Source organism: Heloderma suspectum, chromosome 4 (genome assembly GCF_057233095.1).
Source record: "Heloderma suspectum isolate Gila_16-S chromosome 4, 16-S_ref, whole genome shotgun sequence".
NCBI classification, from domain to species: domain Eukaryota; kingdom Metazoa; phylum Chordata; class Lepidosauria; order Squamata; family Helodermatidae; genus Heloderma; species Heloderma suspectum.
Window position 1 is genome coordinate 146,908,067 of NC_139461.1, and position 26,167 is coordinate 146,934,233.

General features: G+C 45.5%; 1 protein-coding gene across 2 annotated transcripts in view; it reads right to left on the minus strand.

The window, feature by feature from the left end:
- Positions 1-6,469: 6,469 nt before the first annotated feature.
- The window catches only part of HARS1 (histidyl-tRNA synthetase 1), a 31,248-nt gene continuing 11,550 nt past the window's right edge, over positions 6,470-26,167 (minus strand). For both annotated transcript variants that reach the window (XM_084850910.1, XM_084850911.1), the window contains 11 exons: positions 25,780-25,899; positions 25,014-25,109; positions 23,023-23,148; positions 20,650-20,757; positions 17,128-17,226; positions 14,159-14,252; positions 13,244-13,371; positions 12,912-13,154; positions 11,473-11,589; positions 9,686-9,832; positions 6,470-7,308 (listed from right to left, as the gene is read on the minus strand). In XM_084850910.1, coding sequence (XP_084707036.1) covers positions 7,249-7,308; positions 9,686-9,832; positions 11,473-11,589; positions 12,912-13,154; positions 13,244-13,371; positions 14,159-14,252; positions 17,128-17,226; positions 20,650-20,757; positions 23,023-23,148; positions 25,014-25,109; positions 25,780-25,899 — 1,338 coding nt within the window. In that variant the 3' untranslated portion in view covers positions 6,470-7,248. The remainder of the gene's footprint in view (positions 7,309-9,685; positions 9,833-11,472; positions 11,590-12,911; positions 13,155-13,243; positions 13,372-14,158; positions 14,253-17,127; positions 17,227-20,649; positions 20,758-23,022; positions 23,149-25,013; positions 25,110-25,779; positions 25,900-26,167) is intronic.

A 26,167-nucleotide genomic window follows, 5' to 3' on the forward strand; every position in this document is an offset into this window, starting at 1 on the left:
GGCGGGGCGCGGCTGCGGCTCCTTTTATAGCCCGCCGGCACCCAGGCGTTTCCCTTGGCCGCTTCCGATTGGCTGCAAAACTGGCCCGGCCCCGCGCCTCCCGGGACCCCGGCGAGCGCCTTTCCCGCCCAGCGCGGATGCAGCGCGTGCCGAGGGCGTGGCAGCCGCGCCCACGCGGAGGCCCCCCTTCTGCCGAGCGGGCGAGGGCAGGCTCGGCTTGTCCGCGCCGCCGCGACCCAGCCGGCTGTACCGCGAGGCCTTCCCGCCCGCCGCCGCGCGCGCCTCTGCCCTGTTCAGGTTAAGCCGAGGCGCCCGCAGCTGGACTCGGCGTCCCAGCGTCTGCTCTCTTTAGTCCACCCCGCGCCGCGCGTCTCCTTCCTTCTTTTTCTCCCTTCCTCGCTCTTGCCTTGTCCCTGCATTCCTATGCAGGACTGGGTAAAAGTCGGATCCATGAAACCAAAAATGGATCCTGATGTTTTCATATGATTTTTAAACGGGACAGCCACAAAACCTGCGCACGTCTCCCTCCATGAGCTGAATCACAAAAATTATGGATCTGCCACTCATGGGATCTGCCACTCTCTACAGCATAAAAACATGGATCCGAGGCACAGGACCCTCTTGATTTCAGATGATTTTAAAGGGGACACCCACCAAACCACACTCAAATCACAGAGCACATCTGCCTCCATGAGCTGAACCACAAAAATCATGGATCTGCCACTCTCCACAGCAAAGAAACATGGATCCAAGGCACGAATCCTCATGGATCCTCATGATTTTTACGAGAAAAAAACCCCAAACCACCATCACATCACAGAGCACATCAGCCTCCATGGGCTGGATCATAAAAATCACGGATCTGGTACTCGTGGGTGCTGCCACAGCACAAAAAACATAGATCTGAGGCACAGATCCTCATACATTTTTCAGGGAAAAGCCCCCTGTAAAATTGATCGGTCTGATATTATTAGAAGACAGACACAGGAAGTTTTCACAGCTACAAGGTTCTGTACAAGGTTCACGACGATTCTGTTCCCCTCAGTTTGGTTGTGATATGCTGATCTTATGCCCATTGATCTTAACACTGGGGGTCCCCTTGTAGAGTTGTCCCTGTGAAGCCCAAACTCCACCCACCCACTGACTATTTTTTTAATTATTATTATTATTATTATATTTATATTTATATCCCGCCTTTCCCCCAATACTGGGACTCAAGGCCGCTTTACAACATTAAAAACTTGTACAGTTAAAACATAGAAATATACAAAAGTTATAAATATAATTAAATAATATTAAAACTGTATAAAATATCAGAATGTAAAAAGACAACAATTTCTACTGCCCCTCAGTTCTTGCCTCACTGATGAGGGCAAGCCTCCCTCCAAATACCAAATCCTTAAGTTCTCCTCCTCTGGAATTGGGCTGGCAGCTGTATAGAGCAGCCTTCCCCAACCTGGGGCCCTCCAGAAGTCTTGGACTACAACTCCCAGCATTTCTGGCCATTGGCCATGCTGGCCGGGGCTGTTGGGAGTTGCAGTCTAAAACGTCTGGAGGGCGCCAGGTTGGGGAAGGCTGAGACAGAGTGCGGCGGCCACCTCAGGCAGCTGTTTGGGGTGTTTCAGGTCCTGTTGCTGCTGTATTTTTACTCCCAGGGAGGGGAGGAGGCGCCTGTAGGATTTTCTGCCTCAGGTGCGAAAATAACTCGTCTGGCTCTGTGTGCCTTGCCTTTTGTGCGGGCAGGAGGGATCCTTTGCTGCTCTGGCAAAGCCATTTACCAGCCAGGAGACCAAATGTAATTATGTGTTACTGTAGCTTTTTTGTAAAGGTGACAAATAAAAGCGTTCGGAAGACTTGGATTCCCAGCCCGCCCAGCCCAGCTCACTTGGCCTTTGTGTCTTTTCCTGGACATTTCTCAGGGAAGGCTTATTTGATCTGTGTGGAGAGGTGCCCCCCGCCCTGTGCCCCCACAGTTACAGCTCCTAGGAAGGAGGCAAATCCTGTACAGCGCTGCAGTATAGATCTCCCACATTTGGGCAGGGAGATGAGGCAAAGTTTGCTCTGGGTGCAGGAATGTCAGAGCAGAAACCGATGCCAACAGCAGACACGTTCACGCTCTTAAGAACAAAGAGGCGGGCAGCTATTAGGTTAACTGGGATTCCTGTCGGTTGTCCCTGGCTTTGGTTGTGATAGTCCAGCTTTGATCAAGATGTGGTCCCCATGTGAGGATGCCCGTGTGTGAAGGTTGCCTCTTCCTAACAACTGTCTCTGTTTGTCCTCTGGGTAAGGACATGCCCACCCACACACAGACAGTGCCATCCTCTTAACGTCTGGAGCTTTGGCTTGTGAGGCAACTTCTATCAGCAAGCCAGGCAAAATTCCTAATTATTTACTGCTGGGGGCTCTATTGAATTGGACAATGACCAACTGCCTGGTGGGCTGTTGTAGTGGGAAAGCGGGATATACTTTTACAGTAAGTGCACATCATCTGAATCAAGTCACAATGAAGCTTGCTCAGCAATGCTCCGAGTTGTGGCTGAGGTCACCAAACCGTTGCTGCTCAGATGGCCCCCGTTATTCTTTATGTACCCCGCTCTTCAGCTAAAAAAGGCTCCCAGAGCAGCTTACAAAGATTAATGAGACAGTCCCTGTCCTCAGGCATACACTGTAAAAGACATGACACGAATGGAAAAGGGATTGGGAGGGAGGAGGAAAACAGAACAAAAGCAAATCTCAGGCACCACTTCTTTGTTTCAAAGTTCTTATAGGTGTTCTTTCTAGCAGGGAAGGGCAAAAGGATCTCCCTGCAGCTGTTTCCTCCCTGACCGATGTGTGGGACCAGATTGGTCTCCCCCTTGCCATGATGTTCTTTCTGAGGGGTGGGGATGCAGGCTCCCAGTAGCCCCTGGTCTTCTGGGGAATGGATGAGGCCAGAGTCTGCAGTCCCAGGGAACATTTGTAATATGTGCCAGAGGCCTTGTCTCTTTCAATGGTAATAGTCCAGAGTGATCCATCATCTGTTTCTCCCTCCTTTCCTCAGTCTCTCCTCCTTGGGCCTCGGGAGGGTGGTCCAATCCAAATTGCAAGCTGTTTTATGGAGGAGAACCTTAATACCAAGCTCATTTCTATCCTCTGTGAAAGTGCCTGCAGAGATCAGGTGAGTTACTTGGCAGAATCATTTAGAAAGCACATCTTGCCAAAAGCTCAAGGCCCCTTCATGGCAGATCATGCAAGGATACAAGAAGGAATCAAAATGCAGAGGAGTTTGCAGAGCACTTCCTGGACATGATCTCCTGTTAATTAAATAGCAGTTAAAAACAGGTAAGATTTGATAATTGCTCCAATATAATATCAATATGAAATGTGCAGTAGGCTACTGCAGCCACACTGCCCATTTTGAATATGCAAACCCATGGGTTGTTCTAGGGTATGCGAGGATTGTTTAACTCTCGCATAACCCATGCCACCCGGGTTCACATGACACGGCAAGCCAAAATGGTGGCCAGTGTATGCTGAGAAGCCCTGAGGGATCATTAACCCACAGTGGCTTAGTGTTGCATGCAAACTGGCCCATCATATGCTGTAAGGTCTCTTTGATATGTCCTCTGACTTCATGCTTTTTGCCCTCAACTCAAAACTTCCTAGAAGTCTGAAACAAAAGCAATGGTTAACACCTCCTTCAGTTGCTGCATCAACATAAAGTCACAATAGTGTTAAGTTACCAAGTTGGGGTCATTTAGCTTTCATTGACCTGGTTGAATGAATGAATGAATGAATTAACTTTATTGAATAAGTCTTGTGACCATTTCAAACATGACAATGAAAATAGGAAAAAAGACCTCACAATGGATTTAAAAATTTAAATTAATTTTTTAAACATTAAAATCTTAAATTTAAAAACATTACATTAGAATTAAACATTACATTAAAAATTAAGACATTACATTAACATTATTACATTATTCCAAAAAGCACTAAAAGACAAAACTAACACAGGGTAAAACCAACAATACATAAGGCTCACACATTCATTTGAATCTATCGACCAGACCATTTTTCCAATTCCTTCTCCCTTATACTGGCTGCCTTGATTGCAAAAAGGGCAACCCTCTGGGACACAAAGAAATTAGAGCCTTGTAAGAGATATAACAATGTATCCTTCACTGACCAATCTCTCATGTGGGTCAGGAATAGGGCTAAATAGTGTTCCCTACAACTTGAGTATAGGTGACATTCAAGTAAATAGTGTGCCAGATCTTCAGTTACAGAACTACCACATATACAGTCTGTCGTTCAGTGGGATGCCTCTGTATCTTCCCTGTATCATCATTGTATCCATCATCTCAAATTGTAGATGAGTAAAAGTTCCATGCTAGTCCCTTTTCAGACCAAAAACAGATATTTCTCTTCTTTGAATTGAGATTTGACTTTAGCGAACCATGTGAATGCCCTTGAGTTCGACAGGGCTGCTATATCCAGCTGGGCTCCAATATCTGAAATCCTTAATTTGACTATATTTCTTAGATTGGTGCTAGGGGATACTAAAGCGTTCAAACCAAATCCATAGCTTGGTAACATCTTTGTGAAGTTATAAAGCCATGATGTTTCCAAGCTTTTAGACATCTGCTCTTGAAGACATTTCCTTGGAAGCCTGGCATGATTCATCAGGACCAGTTTGAACCAGTAATTAAATAACTTGAGATGTATTTGATCTAAAACTGCCATGATTCTGAGTTCACTTCTGAGGTATCCTGGGCGGGCTGATGGCACCCCTAGAATCAGGTGAAGAAAGCGATTTTGGACCCTTTTTTCTTGCCATTGGACAATCCCCAAATGTATGCACCATATGTTAGCACTGGCAAAACTTTTGCCTTATACACGTTAAGGACTGGCAAGAGAGAACCGGGTTGTCTATAGTTCAGAAACCTATTTAAAGATTGGGCACAAGCAGTTGCTTTCAGCTCGTTTCTCTTTAGATGCGGGGCCCAGGCTCCTGTAGAGGTAAACACTAAGGCTAAATAAATATAAGATTCCACCTGTTCAATTCCATTATGGTCCAAAAACCACTTATACCATTTCATTTTCTTGCCAAATATTAGAACTTTTGATTTCTTGCTATTGATTACTAAGTCATTATCCCTAAAATAGGTGCTAAATTTCCTCAATAACTTACGCAGACCAACCTGTGTAGTGGATAACAAGATTATATCATCCGCATATAAAATAATGTTCACAAATTTGTCCAGAACCTTTGGCATATGAAACTCTTGACAATGAACAGCTGGGGCTACGTCATTGATGTAAAAATTAAAAAGGAAAGGAGTGAGAATACAGCCCTGTCAAACTCCTTTGCTTGTTGGGATTTCATTTGTTAGGGCTTGAGTCACCTCAGTTTTAACATTTAAGCTAGTGCTCATATAGAGAGCATTTATAAGAAAAAGTCTCTGATCGATACTTGTTTTGGCAAGTTTTTCCCAGAGGTGGTTTCCATTTATTGAATCAAAAGCAGAACTTAGGTCAATAACTGCAGCGAAGAGCTGTCCCCCGTTTGTTGTATATTTTGATATCAAATGGGATAAGATGAAGCAATTATCCATGGCAGACCTTACTTGCCTAAAACCAGCTTGCTCTTCTATTAAAATGGAATTTTGTTCTGCCCAATCCTCTAGTTTCTGATAAAGGAATTTAGCATAAAATTTTGCAGGTATATCAATTAGGCTAATAGGCCTATGGTTTCTGGGATCCCCACGATCCCCCTTTTTTAAATAGGGGAACTATCATGCTAAGTTTCCATCTGATGGGTATGGGGTGGTATTACTTATGTGGGTAAACAAGCCCGCTAAGACATTTGCTCACCAGTCAACATTGTCTTTAAAGGGTTCTGATGACAAAAGGCCTTCTCCAGATGCTTTATTGTTCTTTAATGACTAGATAAGAGGCTTTATTTCCTGCATTGTAATTGAAGGCCATTTAGGAAAGGCATCAACATTCCAGGTGTTTTCCACATAATTTATTCTATCCTCTTTTACTTTGTCCTTAAATAATTCACAGTAAAAGTCTTCCCACCCTTTAGCAGAAATGGGAATCTCAGCATGGCAGTTGGATACACTAAGTCTAGCCAAAACCAATTGCCAGAAATTTGCTGAGTTTTTATTTCTGGCCTCCTGCTCTAATTCTGCCCAGCTTTTTGCATAATAGTTAGCTTTCTTGATTGACCTGGTTACAATTAGTTGTTAGGTTAACTTTGGGTTGTGTAACCCAAGAATAACACGATGTGTCTTGGTTCACATGGAAGTGGCTTTCTCGGCACACAACCCAACAATTTGTTGCTGTGACGTGCAAATGGGTCCCCTGCCTTTACACATGTAGTTTTTCCTATCATTCACTTTAATTAGGGTCTCACTGGCTCCTATGCCCTTTTGAGTAAAATTCTTAAATTATAACAAAACAAAAACCACAGTGGAAGGGGTTATTTTTTAAAAATTTAATGACTAGAAAATGTATATAAACACCACATAAACACCAATATAAATAGTATATATTAACATTAGAAGGTTAAACAAAGTTTCTTTTATAGGAGTGGCACAAAGATAAAAGAAAAAAGAACTTGATATCTCTGAAATATATACAAATTTGTTTAACTTGTGAAGAGCAGACCTCATAATATGACTCGTTTCCACTGCATTTTTTAAGATTCCAAACTAGGCTGGCTAACATGTTGCATGTAATAGAGTACTGATAAGAAGTTCTCTGGCCAGGGCTGCTCTTTTAAAGAGGAAAACATACTGAGTGTGAGGAATGCAGTGATGGCTGCTGAACATGTTTGTTCTATAGACGAAAGGAAAAATATGATCACAGCAGAAAGCATGGGGTTAGAATAAGTTTATTAGAATTGGCAAATAATATTTTCAAAATGATAATTCAGTCAGAATAGGGAGAGTGCAAGGACCGGAATGCATCTGCCCAGCCTTTGCCATTGTGAACCATCACCAAAATGCTCACACACCAGATGGTGTCCTCCAGAAATCCCCCAGAAGGGGGCTTTAGAATTCTTTTGCAGGAGTGACCTTTTTTCGTTAAGATTATATTCCAGCACTGCTCAAACCTGGTGAAAAGGAGCTTCACAGTAAAATAAATACAGCTTTGAGGGCGACCTCCTCCCACTGGAGGATGTTTAATGAGCAAAATTGGTAGGACATTTTTATGAAGGACTTTGCAAATCTTCCAAAGGAAATCCAGTAAATATCTCTAGGGAAAACATGTTCGTCTCTTGATTTCCTCAACAAGTTTTCCTCTGCAAATATCCATCTGCAAAATAGAAAACACAATTAAGCTACAAAACATAACATCTCTCAGCACATTACTGCAGTATATTGCACAGCTTTACAGCCTGTGAATATCCCACGATACAGTATTTCCTGTGCTGTAATAAGCTATCGTCTCTTCACTGAAACAAACTTGCCAGGTTTTTATCACTTTAAAGCAATTTGCTTGCATCTTGACAGCAGAAGGCAAGGCAACTTCCCAGTACCTTTCACATTCGTTTGCCACAGATTCTTGAGAGACTGTTTCAAGCTTTCCTGTGCAGCAGTTGATGGGTTGCACAACTGTTCTTATATTACTTTTTTGGACACAGGAAAAGAGCAAAGGTTTTTAGAAGGAACAGAGCAAGGAGAAGCTGCCATCTTGCCCCGTGTGTGTCAGCCAAATTAGTAGCTATGGATTAAGTTTCCTTACTCCACAGCTAAACCAGATCTCCTGCTACACACGTGGAAGAGAAAGATTCAGCACAGCACTTTTCACTATTGCAATATTTAACAGCATGATGCTTCTTGTCCTGCTGTATGAAATGGTCACCTTGCACGGCAGATGTGGGATGCATGTGAAGGGAAGTCAGGGTGGGACATTCAGTAAGACAGTAGTAGGCTGTGAATGTGGCTTGGGAAGCAAACATTGTTTGGAACTATAGCTCAAAGCATGCTTGGGCATGTGGAACTAGCTGTGCAGTTATCTGGAACTTGGCTATATGTTCTAGAATAGGTAAGAAAAACCTGTCCTACGCTTTAAAGTCAGTTTTTCCTTATTTCAGAATATGCAGGTTTTGATTTCCCGTGTTTCAGTTCTGCTGCTGGCCAAGTGCGGGTGTAATCTGAAGCTGCTATGGGAACCACCAGACTGAAATGGAGGGTGATTGTTATCTCTAAAATATCTGTGGAACAGGCATGAAATACAAGTTGTAATTATGTAAATGGTTATTCTAATGATTGATTCACCTGGTAAGCGGCTCCTTCACTTATTGAATTAGGTACTTCACACTTCTTTTCTTGATTCCCCTAATCCCAGACACATTGGAGGTTTGCGGGATCACAGAGGGAAAACCACCCCAACCACCCACTGTTACCAGGTTTGGCCAGGTAATGATGCTAATTTGGCAGCTTGCAACTGGCAGGCACAGGGAGGGAAAATCAGCCACTATGGTTTGTTTTCCCTCCGTGACTATGCAAACCCAGTCAATGCCTCCTGCATTTGACATTATAAACTAAATATTCAGGGATCCTGATTAGTAGCAATCAACAAGAAGAGTCATCAGCTGAAAGAGGGTAGGACTGATAGAATTTGAAAACCAGTGTAGTGTTCTGGTTAGAGCGTTGGATTCGATTTAAATCCCCATGAAGCTCCCTGGGCCACTATCTCTCAGCCTAACAGGATTGTTGTGATGACAGAATGAAGTGGGGAGAGCCAAGAATGCCTCTTTGAGCTTCTTGAAGAAAGTTTGAATGCAAATGTAATAGAGGTAAGTATGATTTTGCAGATGTATTTCTAAGCTGTATGAAGAATTCCCTCCACGTATGACACACAAAGGAATTCCATTTTTATGCTATACTCATAGAATCATAGAATAGTAGGGTTGGAAGGGGCCTACAAGGCCATCGAGTCCAACACCCTGCTCAATGCAGGAATCCAAGTCAGAGCATCCCTGACAGATGGCTGTCCAGCCTCATTTTGAACGCCTCCAGTGTGGGAGAGCCCACCACCTCCCCAGGTAATTGGTTCCATTGTTGTATTGCTCTAACAGTCAGGATGTTTTTCCTGATGTTCAGCCGGAATCTGGCTTCCTGTAACTTGAGCCCATTATTCTGTGTCCTGCAATCTGGGATGAGTAAGAGATCCTGGCCTTCTTCTCTGTGACAACCTTTCAAGTACTTGAAGAGCGCTATCATATCTCCCCTCAGTCTTCTCTTCTCAAGGCTAAACATGCCCAGTTCTTTCAGTCTCTCTTCATAGGGCTTTGTTTCCAGTCCCCTGATCATCTTTGTTGCCCTCCTCTGAACCCTCTCCAGTTTGTCTGCATCCTTCTTAAAGTGTGGTGCCCAGAACTGGACACAGTACTCCAGATGAGGCCTAACCAGTGCTGAGTAGAGGGGAACCAGTACTTCCTGGGATTTGGAAGCTATGCTTCTATTAATGCAGCCCAAAAGAGCATTGGCCTTTTTTGCAGCCACATCACATTGTTGGCTCATATTCAAGTTGTGATTGACAAGAATTCCAAGATCCTTCTCGCTTGTAGATACTCAGTGATAATGACTCCTGCTTTTAGCTGAACAGTTATATTTCTGTTTATATAAAAGCATTATATTTCTACCCTACCCCCCTGCACAGCCCTAAAATAAAGGGAAATGCACACCTCTTCTCTAGTAGCTACATCTCGCAGCTTAACCACTCCATCCTTTAACTCTTGCTCTCCCAGGATGGCAACAAGAGGGATTCCTGTTTCCTCACAGTACTGCAACTGGTTCAGTAGCTTGGGGTTCTTCTTATAAAGCATCTCTGCCTAGAGAGAATGCAGAGAAGAGAAAAAGTTAGTAGGCAAAGACTGAGACCAACGTCCATTGTTCTATGCTAATGGTTTTCAAACTGTGCTCCAGAACTCGTCAAAAGTTTTTCATTGCTTCTTCAATGAGGAGAACAGTCATGGTACATAAGATTCCCTACAAATCAGCTTATGTAACATTCCCAATTCTCTCCAGTAAACTGGAGTTGCGCGTGTCCTTGGGCACATTCTCCATTCACATGAGATCAGCCAGCCTGAGCAATGGCCTGCATAAACTATATATGCCCCAGCATCCTTTGCAACATCCTGGGTTTCCAGGGCAGATGTGTGGGTTTCTTGGCAGATTAATTCATGCAAGAAATACTTGTTAGTGGCAGATGCCTTTAAGAGCCAGGAATATGGTGTGACCAGCACCTGCCCACACAAGCTGGATTTCCTAGACTCTCTAATTCTAGAACATGGTGCTCCCTTAGAACACACACTTAATTCAGATTATGCCAGCTCCAAGCCACTATCACCTGTGCATTTCAAGATCCAGTTCACTGCTGGATTTTATCTTTTTCAGCTGTTGTGGGTTGTATCCAATGTGAGTCCTACTTAGAGTAAACCCACTGAAATGAATGGGGTTTAAACTATATTAACATTGGAAACAACCTGTGTGTTTCTTTGTTCCAGCAGCCTTAGATGTAACCTAGAATCTAACCCAATTAAATAGTAATCTCTTTCTATACTTTCTATATCTCGCCTTTCTTCCATCGTGGAACTCAAGGCGGCTCCATGCGGTTCCCAGATAGTCTCTTCTCCAAGTACTGACCAGACCCAGTCCTGCTTAGTTTCAGCAAGGTGGCTGCCTCATGTGCCTTCAGACCATGCCCTGCGACCAGTTTGCTCTACCTCCGCCCCCTGCTTTGTTTAATATCTAACCTGATTAGGAGTTTTGGAAAATCTGAAAGCTTGCTCACTATTGTGTAACGTTTTGTTTTGTCCTAATAAAGGTATTGCCTGACTGTGGATTTTTCTTTCTTTTTTCTTATGGACCAACATGGCTTCCTCTGCTTTGTGTACATCACGGGACTGGCACCAGAACTCTGGAGGCATCTTATTTTTGAACTGTTGATCTGACTATCTTAGAATGAAGTATTGGGCTTCAGTTAATGTACAGGGCACAAGATGCAGCTATGATGGTCTGGTTAGTGCCTGGATGGAAGAAAGGTGGATATAAATGTACTAAATGAAAAGTGATCATCAGGCACAGAAATCTGTACCTACTTGAAGACAAATGAAGGTGAGTGCAGCATATGCTCTGCTTTAGAACCCGACAGTTCTAAAGCAGTAGCCAAAGGCAGCAATTTGGAGCCATTCCCCATAGATACAACGTATCAACCAAGAGGGAGGGAGGGAGGGAGGAAGGCTGGCAGCATCATATGACTGATAGTTTTGGTGCCCAACAGTTCTGGTCCAGTTACTAGAATTAGGCAAAACAAGTAGCAATGCAAGCAATCTGGGCTATCTTACTCAGGCACTGCATCACATCAGGTACCTCTCTTTCTATTATTCCTTCCTACCAAACTGCAAAGACAGAGAGAGACTCAGTCTACAGCCACCATTCTTGGCTTGAGCCTGATATACTGCAGTTGTACCTTGATCCCCGAATCCCACAGCTCAGACACAAGCTTTAGCCTCTCTTCAAGGAGTTTCTTCTGGGCAGATGCCACAAGGACCTGGGTCTCTGTTGTCCGGATCTTCTCCTCGGAAGCCTGAAGGTAGAAACAGTATTTTGAAAGGGGGTGGTGGTAGTATGGAAACACTCACAGGAGATTCTGTACAATTCATGCAACACAAGCTCAGGAAATGGTAATGAGCCAATTGTGCCAGGCAATTGAAAGGGCTGTCCCAACAGTACTGAAGAGCCAAGCCAGACTCTTAGAGATACTACAGAAAACAGGCATTACAGCGCTTTAGAGAGTGACTGTTTATTGCAACACAAGTATTTGTAGGCATCACATATCCCAGTGTAAGAAGCAGTGAGAATACAGAGGAAGAACTCCTGTTAACACCACACATACCAAGCAAATCCCACAGCAGTAAGCCCTTTCTACTACTTAGGAATCCGCTGAGTACCATAAGGAAAGGAAAGTGTGCCTTTTTGCCCTTTTCATAGCTTAAACACGCCAAGGCTACTAAGATTATAAGGAACTGATCCCTGCACATTGGGTAAGGATTATAGTTTTTAACCTGATTTCTTTTTAAGTGGGGCTTTTGGTTTGATGCTTCAGGAACACATGGATCCTTCTCTCTTGAGTAGGCTTCCCAAATGCTGCAGTGGTTTCTTCTAAAATCATTTTTGCTTAGCACTAAGTTATATTTGGGGCTTGGCATTTCCATGCATTAATTCTGAGGAGTTTTTTCTTTCTTTGAGGTTTCTAGTTTATTGGACTGTATTCCCTCTGACCCACAGAGCAACCTCCCACAACCACTGTGTTCAGATGCAACAATAAGCCAGGGTTTTGGAAGTCCTGGCTTATTGTTTATGAGCAGCGTGCTCATGAACACTGCCTGATCACTCCAGCTGCAGATGGGAGCAGCTCAACCATGGACCCTCCAGCGGCAGTTTGTCTATTGTGATATCTGAACCAGGATCTCTAGCTTGCCTCTCCTCAAAGAAGCCAGTCATAAGCCAACAACATACCATGGTTTATGACTCAGGATTGTTTGGGGAGAGACAAGCCAGGGTTCCTGGGTCAGATAACATGATAAACAAATCACAGATAGATGGTCTGTGGTCTGTTTAGCCACTTCTGCTTGCAGGGGGATTCTCTTAGTTCCACTGGGGCAAATACAAACTTAATCTGGCCTCCACCCCGAGTACTACCTGTGTAAAGGAACAGTGTGATTCGGCTATTTAGTATATCAACTATGATGATTGGGTAAACTCAGATATTACAAACATACCCTTCAACACCTTTCATGCTACTTGACTTGTGCTGGCCTAAGAGGCCCCCCCAGGTGCACAGAACAGAGCAGACTAACATGTCACCACGAACAACTCTTGGAAAAGGGGACAGCAAGCAGCCCTTACCTCCACCTTTTGTTCCATGATGGAAAAGATCCGTTCAATGCCAATGCTGACTCCCACACAAGGGACCTTCCGCCCTTTGGGGTCAAACATCCCTACTAGTCCATCGTAGCGGCCACCTCCAGCCACACTACCCACGCCAACAGATTCCTCTGTAGGGTCATTTTGCTGCTGGAGAAGGACAGCCTCATATATCACCCCAGTGTAATAATCCAGGCCACGAGCCAGGCTCAAGTCAAAGGAAATCTGTGGAACAGGTTGAGAATATCACGAGTGGGCAGTGCTGTCTAGTCAATGTAACTCAACGGACAAGATATGGCATTTCCCTCACTCACCTGATCAGGGATGCCAAAAAGGGCCAAGTACTCAAAAAGCTGCTTCATTTCCCCAAGCCCTTCCCTAGCCAGCTTGTTCTGGGAAAGCTTTGGCTCCTGGAGCAACTCTTCGATTAGACTCAGCCCACCTGCGGAAGTGACACATGCAGGACAGATACCCTGTGTGAAAGGTGCATCAGCAGTAGTCAAATTCCCTTAAGATCTCTTTCATCCACCCAACCCAGTTCTATACTTCCTTGCCCATTTCCTCTTTTCATGCAGCTCCCTCTCCCATTCATAAAAAGATTTAACAGCTATTGTGAGGTCACTGAGGGGGCAAGCTGCCTACTCCTCCCATTCTCCTTTCCCCAGCAGCCCCCAAGGATGTATGTACCTTAGCCTTAAGTGCCAGGATTGACCTGAAGACGGGGAGATCAACCACCTCTCTAGTATTTGGGACTAATGGTGGTGTCAGCCCTGCAGAAACACACAACAGCCAGGAAACCTGTGCGTTTGTGTTTCTCCACTTTGGATCCTGCTTGACGTGCAAAACTTCTCTTGAACAATAAGGAGATGTGGGAGGACAGGAAGCGCATCTATACCACCTCTCCCTGGGGAAATGGAGATGTCCCCAAAGGGAGAACAATTTTTGTAAGTCCTTGGCATGGACTTTGCAAGTGCACGGAAATTCTAAGTTGGGCATCTGGAGATGTGAGGGAATACGCAGCATGTAGCACTTGCATTTCCTGTTCTCTGCCACCGCCACCCCTCAGTCATCTTTGAAGTGGCTAACATTGCAAGAATTCTGTAGAACCTCATTCCATATTCCTCAGATGATACAACACCTTGACCAACAGCTTGATGTCCTGTATATGCATGAGATCTCAGCCTGCTTGCCTCAGAACTGGAGTGACACACATCTGCTTTCATACTCACCATGGAGCCTGACATATGAACCAATGTGATCAGCAGTCTCTGGCGAGAGCCCCTTCTCTCCAACCATCTCGCTTTTCACATCCTCCCAAGCCATCTGGAGACAAGATGAGAGCTAGGTGGACTCTGCTTTGACGAGGCATTTACACAGCGTTTTTACCATTAACAGTGGCCTGGGATAGTCCAGCAGCCTTTTCCTCCCACTCATTTCTACTCCAACTTCATGAATTTCCCTGTATTTTGATACCCCTTGGCTCTGAATGAGGAACAGTCATCCCTATTCTAGGCCATCTCTAAAGGGTGAAATGTGATGAGGAAAGCAACTCTTTTGCAGTCAAGTTTGCTTTAAGAACATGACACTATAGAACAGGTGGTGGTGGTGGTGGTGAAGTTGGCTTCTTTGACCAGAATCTTTAAAGGGGATGGATGTGCACAGGCAAATGTTGTCTATGTATTCATTTAAAAAGGGGAGTAGAGGAAGAGAGAGGCCATCGTGGGACTACAGAACTAGCTGCTTGGGTTTTGTGGTGCATGAACAAGACCTGTCCTTCCCGCTGCTTACCACATGACAGCCTGGAGTCCTCTCTTCCCACTCTTGCTCTAGGAGACAGAGGGGGTGGAGTCAATGTGCCTCCACGCCTCTTGCTAACACATCAAGAACGCTTATCTGCCTATTCAGTTCAATTTCCCAAAGAGCCAGATTAGGGTATTTCTCTTCCTGCCCTGCTTTCAGGAGTTCCAAATGATTCTCTCTCATATATACGCAAATGTCTTATAAGCAGCCAGGGTTGTTATCCTGAAAGTATCCAACTACCCAACTGAGCCAGAGTTGGGATGGGTAGCTGCTGTTAGTAGAGAAAGGAATAGCTTGATGAGCCTGCCAAGCTTCTTACCAGAGTAGTACTAGGTGGCAGGTAGCATTTTCCTTTTCCCACCTGTCCCCAAGAAAAATGGGAATGTCTGGTCTATGGAGGCTTGGCTGTGGAGTTGCAGGGTTTTCATGATGTGAATGTGCAGAGTAAATGGAGTTGGATGCATTTCTTCCTTCCACCCCTTGCCGTGAGGTCCTTGTTAGTTTTCATACTGGGTTCTACTTGGAGACTCAGCCATTGTCGCTTTAGACCAGTTTATGGCATGGTGTGTGTGTGTGTGGGGAGGAGGGGGGCTTACCTTCCCCTATAGCGTGTGGCCTGGCTCACTTGCTAGAGTAAGCTGAAGCCATTTTCTCTCCTGGCACCTCTTGTGTGGGGACATACATGCTCCCAAACTGTAGCATGCCATTGTGTGGACTGAACATTTCCTTGCCGCTCCCAGAGAAGAGTCTGGCTACTTGTAGGTAAAGGCCACAATCCAGAATTCTGCCCTTGCTACATCCAGAGATGTGCTAGCTACTATCTGGAGCATGATGCTATTCTACTTGGATCACAACTTATTTAGTGTGTGTAATCTATGTGGAACTCTGTGGGTGAAATCCAATTCAGTTTTTCTGCTGACAGAACTGTTTCTGTTAGCAGAACTGGGAAAGGAGTGACCACTCTGCAGTGTCCTGTGCACCTTCAAAATCTGTTCTGAAAGGCTGGGAGACCCCTTGGAGCACATTTTCAGGGGGCATGGGGGGGGGGAGGAGAAAGAGAGAGACAAAGCTCTGTTTCCCCAATTTAAAAGTGCCTCTGAATTGTAAAGGGAGGGCAAATAGAGTTCCAAATTGTTCAGCTGTTCAGGCAACTGCAATCAAGAGAGTAGTCTTTACTACCCATCAAGGAAACCAAGCTGATTGCTAGTACTTGCCCTCCTAGAAGTCCAGAGGAGCTCTTCTGCCCAGAGGCCATTCTCTTTGCAGTTCTTATCATGGCAATTACCTCTCATTTGAATTGAGCTCTGACCATTGTTCCCTCAGGTTTGCCCACAGGCTGATCTATCACCTCCATGAACTCAGTAATTTCCAGGCTATGTGTCACAAACAATGCATATTTATAGCAGTATTGTTCAGACTCATTCTCACTACAAAGAGTAATTTGTCTCCCAGTGAGGCCTTCCCAGGATTTTGGGCCTCCTCTATAGAAAAACAAACCTTTTTCTACACAAATCATGTACAGTGTGAGGTAAAAGCAGCTCACTGGAAGGACAGAGACTGAAGCTGAAGCTGAAATATTTTGGCCACCTAATGTGAAGAGAAAAGTCACTGGAAAAGACCCTGATGCTGGGAAATATTGAAGGTAAAAGGAGAAGGGGACGGCAGAGGATGAGATGGCTAGATAGCATCACCGATGCAATGAATATGAACTTGAGCACGCTCCGGGAGAGAGCGCAGGACAGGAAGGCCTGGCGTGCTATGGTCCGTGGGGTCACGAAGAGTCGGACATGACTGAACGACTGAACAACAACAAAAGCAGCTACCAGAATATTCAACAGGATCTTCTGAAAAGCTTCCATCACACCCTTGGGCAGGGAAAGTATCTGATGGCTCTTGGGAAAAACAGGAGAAACTGCTATGGCAGGGTTGGGGAACCTGTAGCCCTCCAGATGTTGTTGCACTATCCTGCCCACTCCCATTATCCTGACAAAGGCAGGCTGGGGCTGTTGGGAAACATCTGGAGGGCCACACATTCCCCACCCCTGTCCTAAGGCAACCTTCTTTTCTCTGCTTATCATGAGAAAAAAAGAAATCTCAGCTTTGGCTTGTCAGGCACAGCCAGCAGTCCCTAACACTCTGTGGTTCGACAAAAGAACACAAATTCACCAGAATAGCTTCTGCTCACCTTGTGTGCTCATCCTTTGCTCTTCTTCCTTGTGCAGGAGCAGCAGCCACAAGAATGTCATTGCATTTCACAGAAACCCAGTGACATGGACCCCCAAAACATCTTTTTCTCCGGGGAGAAACCAGCCACAATCCCATGTTTTCCAGTCACTTGATGCATTGTAACAAACAGCCTTTATTTAACTTAATGTCCTGGGAAGCTCTGAGTCATTACCTTGTCTAGCTTGTCCACAGTGGAGCAAATAGTCCGGAATTTGCTATCTGGAACACCACAAACTGCAAACATCCCATCAAGGATACGCCGGTCATTAACCTACAAGGAAGTTGAGTTGTTTCAGTAGCAATCCATGCTTCCTGCTTCTGGATATGTTACCTCTGAGGGGTGGTGGGAAGGAGATGGTAGATGGATGTGCAGCTGCCTGTCTCACTTTCCTCCTCATTTTACTTTCTGGCCCCCAAAGCCTTTGTGTATGAAACAGGGCACCTGACTCAAGGTAAATGAAACCAATGGATTTGGTGATGGCCAGCTTCTTCCTCCACCAGCATTCTGAATGAGTGCGGACGTTAGGGAGAGGGCAAATTTAGGGAGGGGCAAGAGGAGGCAAGCCTTTCCTGTTGCTTCTGAGATCATCCTTCTTGCAAGAGAAAATGAAGCTGAATGCTAGCTAAGCAAATGTACTGGGATTCCTTTAAGTACATAAGAAGGTCCATGCTGGATCAGACCAAAGGTCCATCTAGTCCAATGCTAGGACTAGATTGGACTAGGTCCATCTAATCCAACTATTCCAATCTAGTCAGTGGCCAACCAGCCGCCCACTGGAAACCCACAAGCAGGACATGAGTGCAAGAGCAACTGGAGCACATAGGCATACTGCCTCTGGTACTAGAGGTAGCATATAGCCATCAGGACTAGTAGCCATTGATAGTCTTGTCCTCCAAGAATCTGTCTAAACCCCTTTTAAAGCCATCAAATTTGTGGCCATCACTACATCTTGTGGTAGCGAATTCCATAGCTGTGTGAAGAAGTCCTTCCTTTTATCTGTCCTGAATCTCCCATCAATCAGCTTCATAGGACGGATTCTAGTATTATGAGGGGGAGAAAAGTGTCTCCCTATCCACTTTCTCCACACCATGCATAATTTTGTATACCTCTATCATGTGTCCCCTTATGCACCTTTTCTCTAAGCTAAACAATCCCAGATGTTATAACCTTTTCTCATAGCGGAGTTGCTCCATCCCCTTGATTATTTTAGTTGCCCTTCTATCGTCACATGCTCTGAAACCAGTCTTTTATGTTGTGTGACATACATAGGTCCAGGGTGCTGACTGCTCTGAGGTGTCTGACAAATATTATCAGAAGAGCAACTGGGAAGCAACAGCAAGGAAAATGCCTGTGAGGCCTGCCTTTTGCTTCAAAAATTATGATCAGTGGTGATGGTAGCAGAAGGGGACGTGTTTCTGTCTCCGCAATCCCTCTGCTTAAGCTCACAAGATCCATTAGGTATTCTTCTTGCCCCACGACAAAGAAACATATTGAGTGAGGTGGATTTCTGTTAGAGTGCAAAAACATTGAGGGGCTTTTTAGTGGGGGAGATGTCTTCATGCTCAGGGTTCCAAAAGTTGATCAGAGTTTATGTTTTGGAAGCATTTTCCCCCAGATCAAACTAGCTAGTAACATTAAAAAAAAATGTAACAGTCCAAGGCACTGTCAGGGCCCAGCTTCAGTACTGCAGTGGGCTTTGTAGGTTATAGCCAGTATTTAATTAGAAGTGGCCTGGAAAGGCTTGCGCCTATTCCGCCTCTGGAATGTCAGAGTCTGTGTGAGCTCATCTCTGCCAGCGTTCTCAGCGCAGAGCCAGGGGGAGTCACCCGACTCCCTGTCCACCTGCTGGTCTGGCCTTGGCAGGCAGGGAGGCTGGGAGCTGTCCGTGAGAACCTGACAGAGGTGGGGTGGGGTTTGCAGAAGGGTTGCCCAGGTTGACGTGTCACTGCTGGAGGGCTGAGCAGTGATGCCCTGTTCAGACAGGGGCCTTGCTGAAAGGCTAAAGGCCCTTGTCTGTCAAGGGATCCGGCCGGGGTGTCCTACAGTCACACCTTCCCTTTTAAGCTGATGCAAAGGCAAAGAGCCTTTGCTAGGGACATCTCGTCTTCATTGCCCAAAGCCTCTGTTTGGATTCATCATTGTCTGGAATTTTGGAGGCACTCTGCACATGGACCGGAACTTTGGATTGTTAAGGACTTGCCATGAAAAGTAATGTGAGGCTTTTCATAGACTTCAACTCTCGTGGCTGTGGATTGTGTGCCTGTGTTTGCAGTCCGCTCAGTGTTCGGCACGCTGGGTTTGCTTTATGACTTCTGGACTTCCCTCTGCCAGAACTCATGCAGCGTGGAGTTGCCAATGCGAAAGCGGTGGCCTGGAACTCTTTGTGTGTGTGGGTATGCCTTTGCCTTGATCTTGATGGGCCTTGACCATGTAGCCTAGAGTTATCAACAAAAGATTCAAAGTTGGACTCCCTATGGGTGTGGGTTGTTTAGGCCTTTCAAGAAGTTATCTGTTGATTGCCTGATGGGTTCATTCCAAGAATCATTCCCTTTCCATGTCCGGGGTTGGAACCCCATGAAAGGATTGTCTGGGTTAGGTACCCAGGAATCCAAAGTCCCATCCCTTGTGTTCAGAACTACGGAGATGGCAATGGAGAAACCATGTTGAGGATCTCAGTCACGGTAGTAGTGTTTAGCTTTGGACTGTTCTGGAAGGAATTACATAGAGCCTACAGCTACTGACCATCAGCTATATGATTCCTGAAGAGTGTAACCATTAAGCATTTGCTGTGGGATTCCCTGCAATAAAGAAATCTCACTGATTTGGGTGTCCAGTGTCAGATCGCCTGAGTGTGTGCACTGGGGGGGGATCGGGAAACCTGGCAGGCACTTAAGAAACTCTCAGTCATAAAAGTACACAGAAAATGCGAAAATATAATCCTGAAATAAAAATGTAAAAATAATAAGATAGACATACAAAATATCCTCATTAAAACATCCCACTTAAAATTAGTAGTAGGAAACAATGTTGGTATATGGCATTCCCCTGCAGTACTTGAATTATTGTTTACGTGAACTATCTAGATTCTATTATTCAAGTTGCCTGAATTGTGCAAGGTATGCCTGGTATGGGGCAGTTTGTTCAAGGCTATTCTCTTTACTCTCTAATCATGATGAACACGGAGGATCCTACCTTTGGAAGAGACTTAGACTGGATGAACTTGGGGTTCCTTTCAGCCCAACAATTCAGGAGAACTGAGTGTGTAACCTACCCCTTCATGTATCTGGGGAAAAATCTGAGCCCACTCCTGGAAGAACTGATCCTATCCCATATGACATAAGTCTGGTTGGGAGATGCCCAACCAGGACACCAACATTGGAAGATGAGCAGCAATAACCTAATGCCAAAATCTAGGCACCCCAGCTGTAAAATGTTAAAAAGAGAAACAGGTGCCAGCCTTTAAAGTGTTCTGGTGGTCTATGTCAAGAAGTCTGTAGAGGAGTGAATAATTTGACTTTATCCTTGTAGTGTATTCTCAAATTCAAAAAAGGAACAGGATAGCAAAACTGGGGAAAGAAAACATTTAGGCTATCAAATCTGAAAAAGCAAATTAAGACAAAATAAATTCCATTTCTCATGGAAAACACAAGATTTCTGGATCAAACAACCCTTGGTTCCTAGCCTTATTCTCACCTTGATGAGAAAGTCCCCTATTTGTAGGGCACTCAGGATCTCGTGCACAATTTTCAGGCACTCTGCATCAGGAATCATGGCATCGTACTGTCCAGCAATGTCAAAGTCCTGAGGTACAAATGGGAGAAACAGAAATCTCTCAAGCAGAAACTGACCAGCTGGGGCTCAGCCCCCAGGCTGCTCAACACACAGCTCCCATCTTCCCCACCTCTTGAGAACAGGGCAGAGAGTCTGTCCCCTGGGAGTGGGAACATGGCACACATTCAGGTGACTGGAACAGACTACCAAGCAGCTTCAGCCTAGCAGGGAACCCCTGAATACAAAGAAGGAAAAGGATGCCGAAGTTGGTAAAAGAAAATATTTAGGTTAACTGAGATGGCAACAACATGGTGAAGGTACGCCAACAATTAAAGACAACATTTCAACTAAATGCAGCTTAATGGCACTTATGGTTGCTGACAACTGCGTAAGTACGCAGATAGTGTATTATTTATACAGCACCATCAATGCACGCAACAGTGTACAAAGTAACATAAGTGGGGGTGGGGGGGACAGACCTCAGATACAACAGCTTTCAGAAATTCAAGTTTTCTGTCCTGCAGGACTAGAAGTCCTCTCACTCATTGTCTCCAGATCCTGGGGGGGGGGGGGGGAGGGAGGGAGGGAGGGGAAGAGACATTTCAGTATAGGATGGTCAGCACAGAACGACCTTTAAAAGGTCTGCTCTTGGGTGGCGGGGAGAGGACTAAATCGCAAAAGGAAGTCTGTTTTAGGCCCCTTTGTTGTGGCTGCTTTAAGTATTTCATTTATATCATTACATCAGTGTAAGATGATGTAATCATCTTACCTCCTTCCATTTTAGATAAAGGGATTTGTACACTGCTGGCATGCATGCCTACTCCACAGGCCTATATGATGGCTCATGAGAATGGTCCTGCAGTGTGTAGAACCAGACACACAAGTGCTCCTGAGGAATAAGCACCCGGAGAGGGTGTGCCTCACTGCTGCCCACCCAAAATGGAGCCTCTACGAGCACAGTATGGCTCTCTTTGGTGCAGAAAAGTCTGCTTCAGTGTAAATATGTGCATCATACTCTACAGTTTTTTAAAAAGAGGCGAAATTAGGCAGGCATTGATATGGTAGGAGGAGACCAAACCCACCTATTAGTATCTCAGGGCCAGTTGTAGAGCTGTCTAGTGTGACCAAGCTATATGATCACATGACTGAAGTAGACAGAAGCTGGTTGACAAAAACCTGGCAATGTAATCCTGCTCACTCTTGCTTGCATGAGCTTGCAGGCTCATGCGGGGTGGGGTGGGGGTCCTGGCATGCAAGTGGGCTATACTGCCTCAAATGCTTAGGATTCTAGTGGAGAAGCCATTGCAGGAAACTCCAGCCCAGGTCAATGTGATAGGGTCCCTGTGGTTTATCTGTCTTCCCCAGCATATCCTATTCTAAACTAAATTCTTAATCTGGATTTTCTTGGCAAATTCCCATCAGCCCTTCATGAAAGGTAACCACCAAGAGGACGTCTGCCACCTTCTGCCTCCAGTGTCCTTGTTTCTGTATGGCCGTAGAGCCCTTCCTCCCCTCTATTCCAGACACAGCTAATCTTCGGTCTACAGCAGGGGTGAGAAAACTCAGGCCTGAGGGCCACATCTGGCCCTCCAGGGTTCCCCAGGTGGCCCCAACCTCTTTCTCCCAACCACCCATCATGTATTGGTTTCCTGGCTTCCTGTAGGGTCTTCCTCACTCTGAAAGGCTGAAATGCCTCCCCTCCTAAGGCTTTGTTCCTGGCAGAAAGAGCTTCAAGTGACAGTGTACTGCCATTTCTTGTGTTTTTGGCCCAATCCCTTTTGCCCTTGGTCCCACCCACCACTGGAATGTGGCCCCCAAGAGTTTCTCCTGAACTCTTGTTGGCCCTTGGGCTGAAAGAGGTTCTCCACCCCTACAGCCTGGCCAGGAGAGCGTCTACGTTTTCTTTGGAACCTGCCCAAAGTCCTACTAGAGTTACCACTCAAGGCAGCAAGAGCTGCTGGTGTGTACTACTCCTTTTTGTTATTTGCACTTGGCTTTTGCTGGGACAAAGAGATTATTCCTTTGGTGGGTGGAAATTCAAAGGATAGGAAGGTGGAAAGAGGTGGAAAGTATTCTGGCTGCTGTACCACTCTCAGCTCTGGAAGCAATTCCGGCAGGGGAAAGACATGACAGCTAAGTGGACAGGAAGATGGGGACAGCATCAGCTGGTGTGAAGGGGCTTAAGGACTGGCAGAAGAAAGTGAAGCAAAGGTTCCTTGGAGCCTGAGAAGGAAGGAACAACCAGAAAGCCACTTAGAGCCACAGATGCCCAGATGGTACCCTGCATGTACTCACACATTGATAGAACTCTCTGTAGCGGCCCCTTGTCATAGCTGGGTTGTCCCGCCTATAGACTTTGGCAATATGGTAACGCTTAATATTGGTGATTTTGTTCATAGCCAAATAACGGGCAAATGGCACCTGAAAAGAGAGGGCTAAGGAGAACACTTCAGATCTTGAGCCAGCCACAGCTTTATTCTTCAGCAGGATCCTGCTGAAGTTCCCAGTATCCTCACTGCACTCATAACCACCTGTATCTAGCATGAACTATCACACTATCCCTGGCATAGGCATTAGAATGAAAGGGAAAAGGACCCACCCCTCAGGTTCCTGAGTAGTTCACAAAAGGTGCAGCCCATGTTTTACGTGAATTTGGCAGGAACACCCACCCACCAACAAGCAGCAGAGTGAAGGTCTGGACCGTGATAAGATACTGCTGCTTGGCTGTGACCTGCCCCCGGTCTGAGGATGAGACACTCCCATATTATCTTTCCAAGACAGAGAGAGACTGATGTACATGGTGTGGTCCTGATACTCTGGGGGAGCCTGAAATATGGTTCCCAGCAACTGCCATAGTATTCTGGGGGGCTCTTTGAAAATTTCTAAGCTCCATATTTGTGGAGGGGTGAACCATTTCTGTTAGAAGTACAACAATCTAGAAAAGCCTTCAGTTCAGGGAGCTGCGGCACCACTCACAACTGCGGTACCAGTTCACAGACCTCCCCGTGGTCTTCTTCCCCTCTTGCTTGTCACTTCAGTTTTATCTCTCTGTCCTGGAACAAATCTTTGCATTTCCCCCTTGCGTATACTCTGCCCGGAATTACAGTTTTCCCTCTTCTAATAAGTGTTGAATATGTATAATTCAACCAGTACAACTTTGTACAGTTGATTAGTTTGCTGAAAAATGAAGAAATACCTTGATTTAGCTTCTACCAAATGACATGGAGGGGGCAATCCTACAGCCCCCAGACATTGTCTGAGGGGCCACAGGATAGTGGGGATTCCCCCTCTGAGGCTGAAGACAGTGCTCTGACTTCAGAAGGGGGAGTCAGTAATCTGTGGAAAGAATTGAGCTGGCTGGCCTCTGAGGTTGGAAAACTGACCTCGGAGAGGGGGAAAAGGGGGCATTCAAGTGGGTGGGGAGGAAACTGGAGAGACCAGGATATGAGCTATCCTGAGCCTCTTCCAGCCCCCTCCCCTCCCCTCCCCTTCCCTTCCCTTCCCTTCTCTTCCCTTCCCTTCCCAAGCACCATTGCTAGACAGGCAAGAAAGCCTGTCCAGTAAAAAAAACACTGCAATCGGAGGACAAGGGAGGCAAAGATTGCCTCTGCCACTCCTCCCACCCTGCTGGCTTCAGCCTGGCAGAGCCCTGGATACACGAGTTCAGAGGCTTCCGTCTCACAAGGGCTCAACCCATAGGATTGCATCCTAAGAGGCGAAATGAATGAAGTGGGTAAGTGAACTGAAGCAATGATGTAAGTTTATAATTTTTGTAAAAGCAGGTTCCAGTGATGGAGACAGGACAGGCCAATGGTGAAGAAGGACATTCCAAAAGCTTGTACGTCCTTGTGAGACACACCACTTTATGATGAGTGTATTCTTTAAGTGGAAACACTCCTCAGAAGTGGAGCATAACAGCAGTGGATCATAGGATGCAGCATATACTGTATCACCCCCCCCACCCCCCACCCCACACACCAATCTTAAGCAAAAGATTGTGCAAAATCCATCCTGGTTTGGATGCCCTCAGATATACCTATTGTCTCAATCTCCTGCACAATGTCCTACACATACCTTGTCACATTTGTTTGTAGCAAAGTAACTGACACGAGAAATGCCTCGGGGTGGGGGGGAGCAAACTGTATCCTTAAAATAACGCTCCAAACATTTGTGCATTTGCTTTGCTTGAGTAATTTATTCCAATCACAGAATCTGGGGCTTAGCTTTGGGAGGCCCACTGAAAAGGCGTTTTCTGCCCAAGCTAGGAGCTCAGGGTCAAAGGATACAGTCAGGTCGTAGCGAAGAGACAGGAGCTCTCCCCCCTGATCCTTCAGGTCATAGATGAGTTTGGAGTCTTCTCCATACTTCCCTGTCAGAGTTTCCTAAAAAGCAGGGAGAGGGGAGGAGAAACAAACCCCCCCCCCAGAGAGAAATAAATAGAAGAGATAACAGTAATGACAGATAATAGGTTTTCATTGAAGACAAATGGATCTTTGGGTATCTGTTCTTATAAAGCCTGCATATAAGGGGACCTGTGTACAAGCAGATCTTATTACCAACAACAACATCATCATCATCTCTATCGCAGTCTTTACTTCATACCCAGTGAAACGTGTGTGTTACAAACACATAAAAACTAATACAATAATAATAAAATAACAGTAAAAATAATCAGAATAACCAATAGCAGTGTTATAAAACATCAAATACAGTTAACGCTAAAATAGGCAGAGGTTTAAAAACTACATATTAAAAGCCTATCAAAACAGGTGTGCCTTCAATTCCTGGTTGAAGACAGACAGATCTCAATGTGTTCTATGCACGTCCACACAGAAGCAAGTCCCACTGAGTTCAATGGGGTTTACTCCCAGGTAAGTAGGTACAGAACTGCAGCTTATGTGTATAATTCCAAACGGAGCACATTCAGTGTGCGGCTAGCTCCTTGGGACATTTCCACCCTCTGCTTTCAGTTGCTAGGAAGTTATAAACCTGACAGCCGGGCCTGCCCTTTGGCACTTCCACCAGCACCTTCTCTCACCTGCCCCACCTCACCTTTAGTTCAAACACTGGAGTATCTATGGTCTCAGCTCCGTGGCGTTTGAAGCAATCAATGATGGTGCGGAAGACTTTCTCTCGGATGGCCATCTGCTTGGGACTGTAGTCCCTGGTACCCTGAAAGGCCAAAAGAGAAGGGGTAGGGTTAGAAGACGGCCTGAGGGACCTCCGTCCCACAAAAAACACACACCATGGGGCTTTTCCTGGACATGTCTCTAGCATTTAGCAATGGGAAGCAATGCACAACAGTCTTTCTCAAAATAACGGGGTTGGAGCACCTTACCTATGCAGAAAGTCTAGGACTTGGAGCTTCTAGGTTTTTTTAGAAATGATAATTGGGGGTGGGGTGGGGAACACACATGTTCTAGCTTTTGAAAGTTATGTC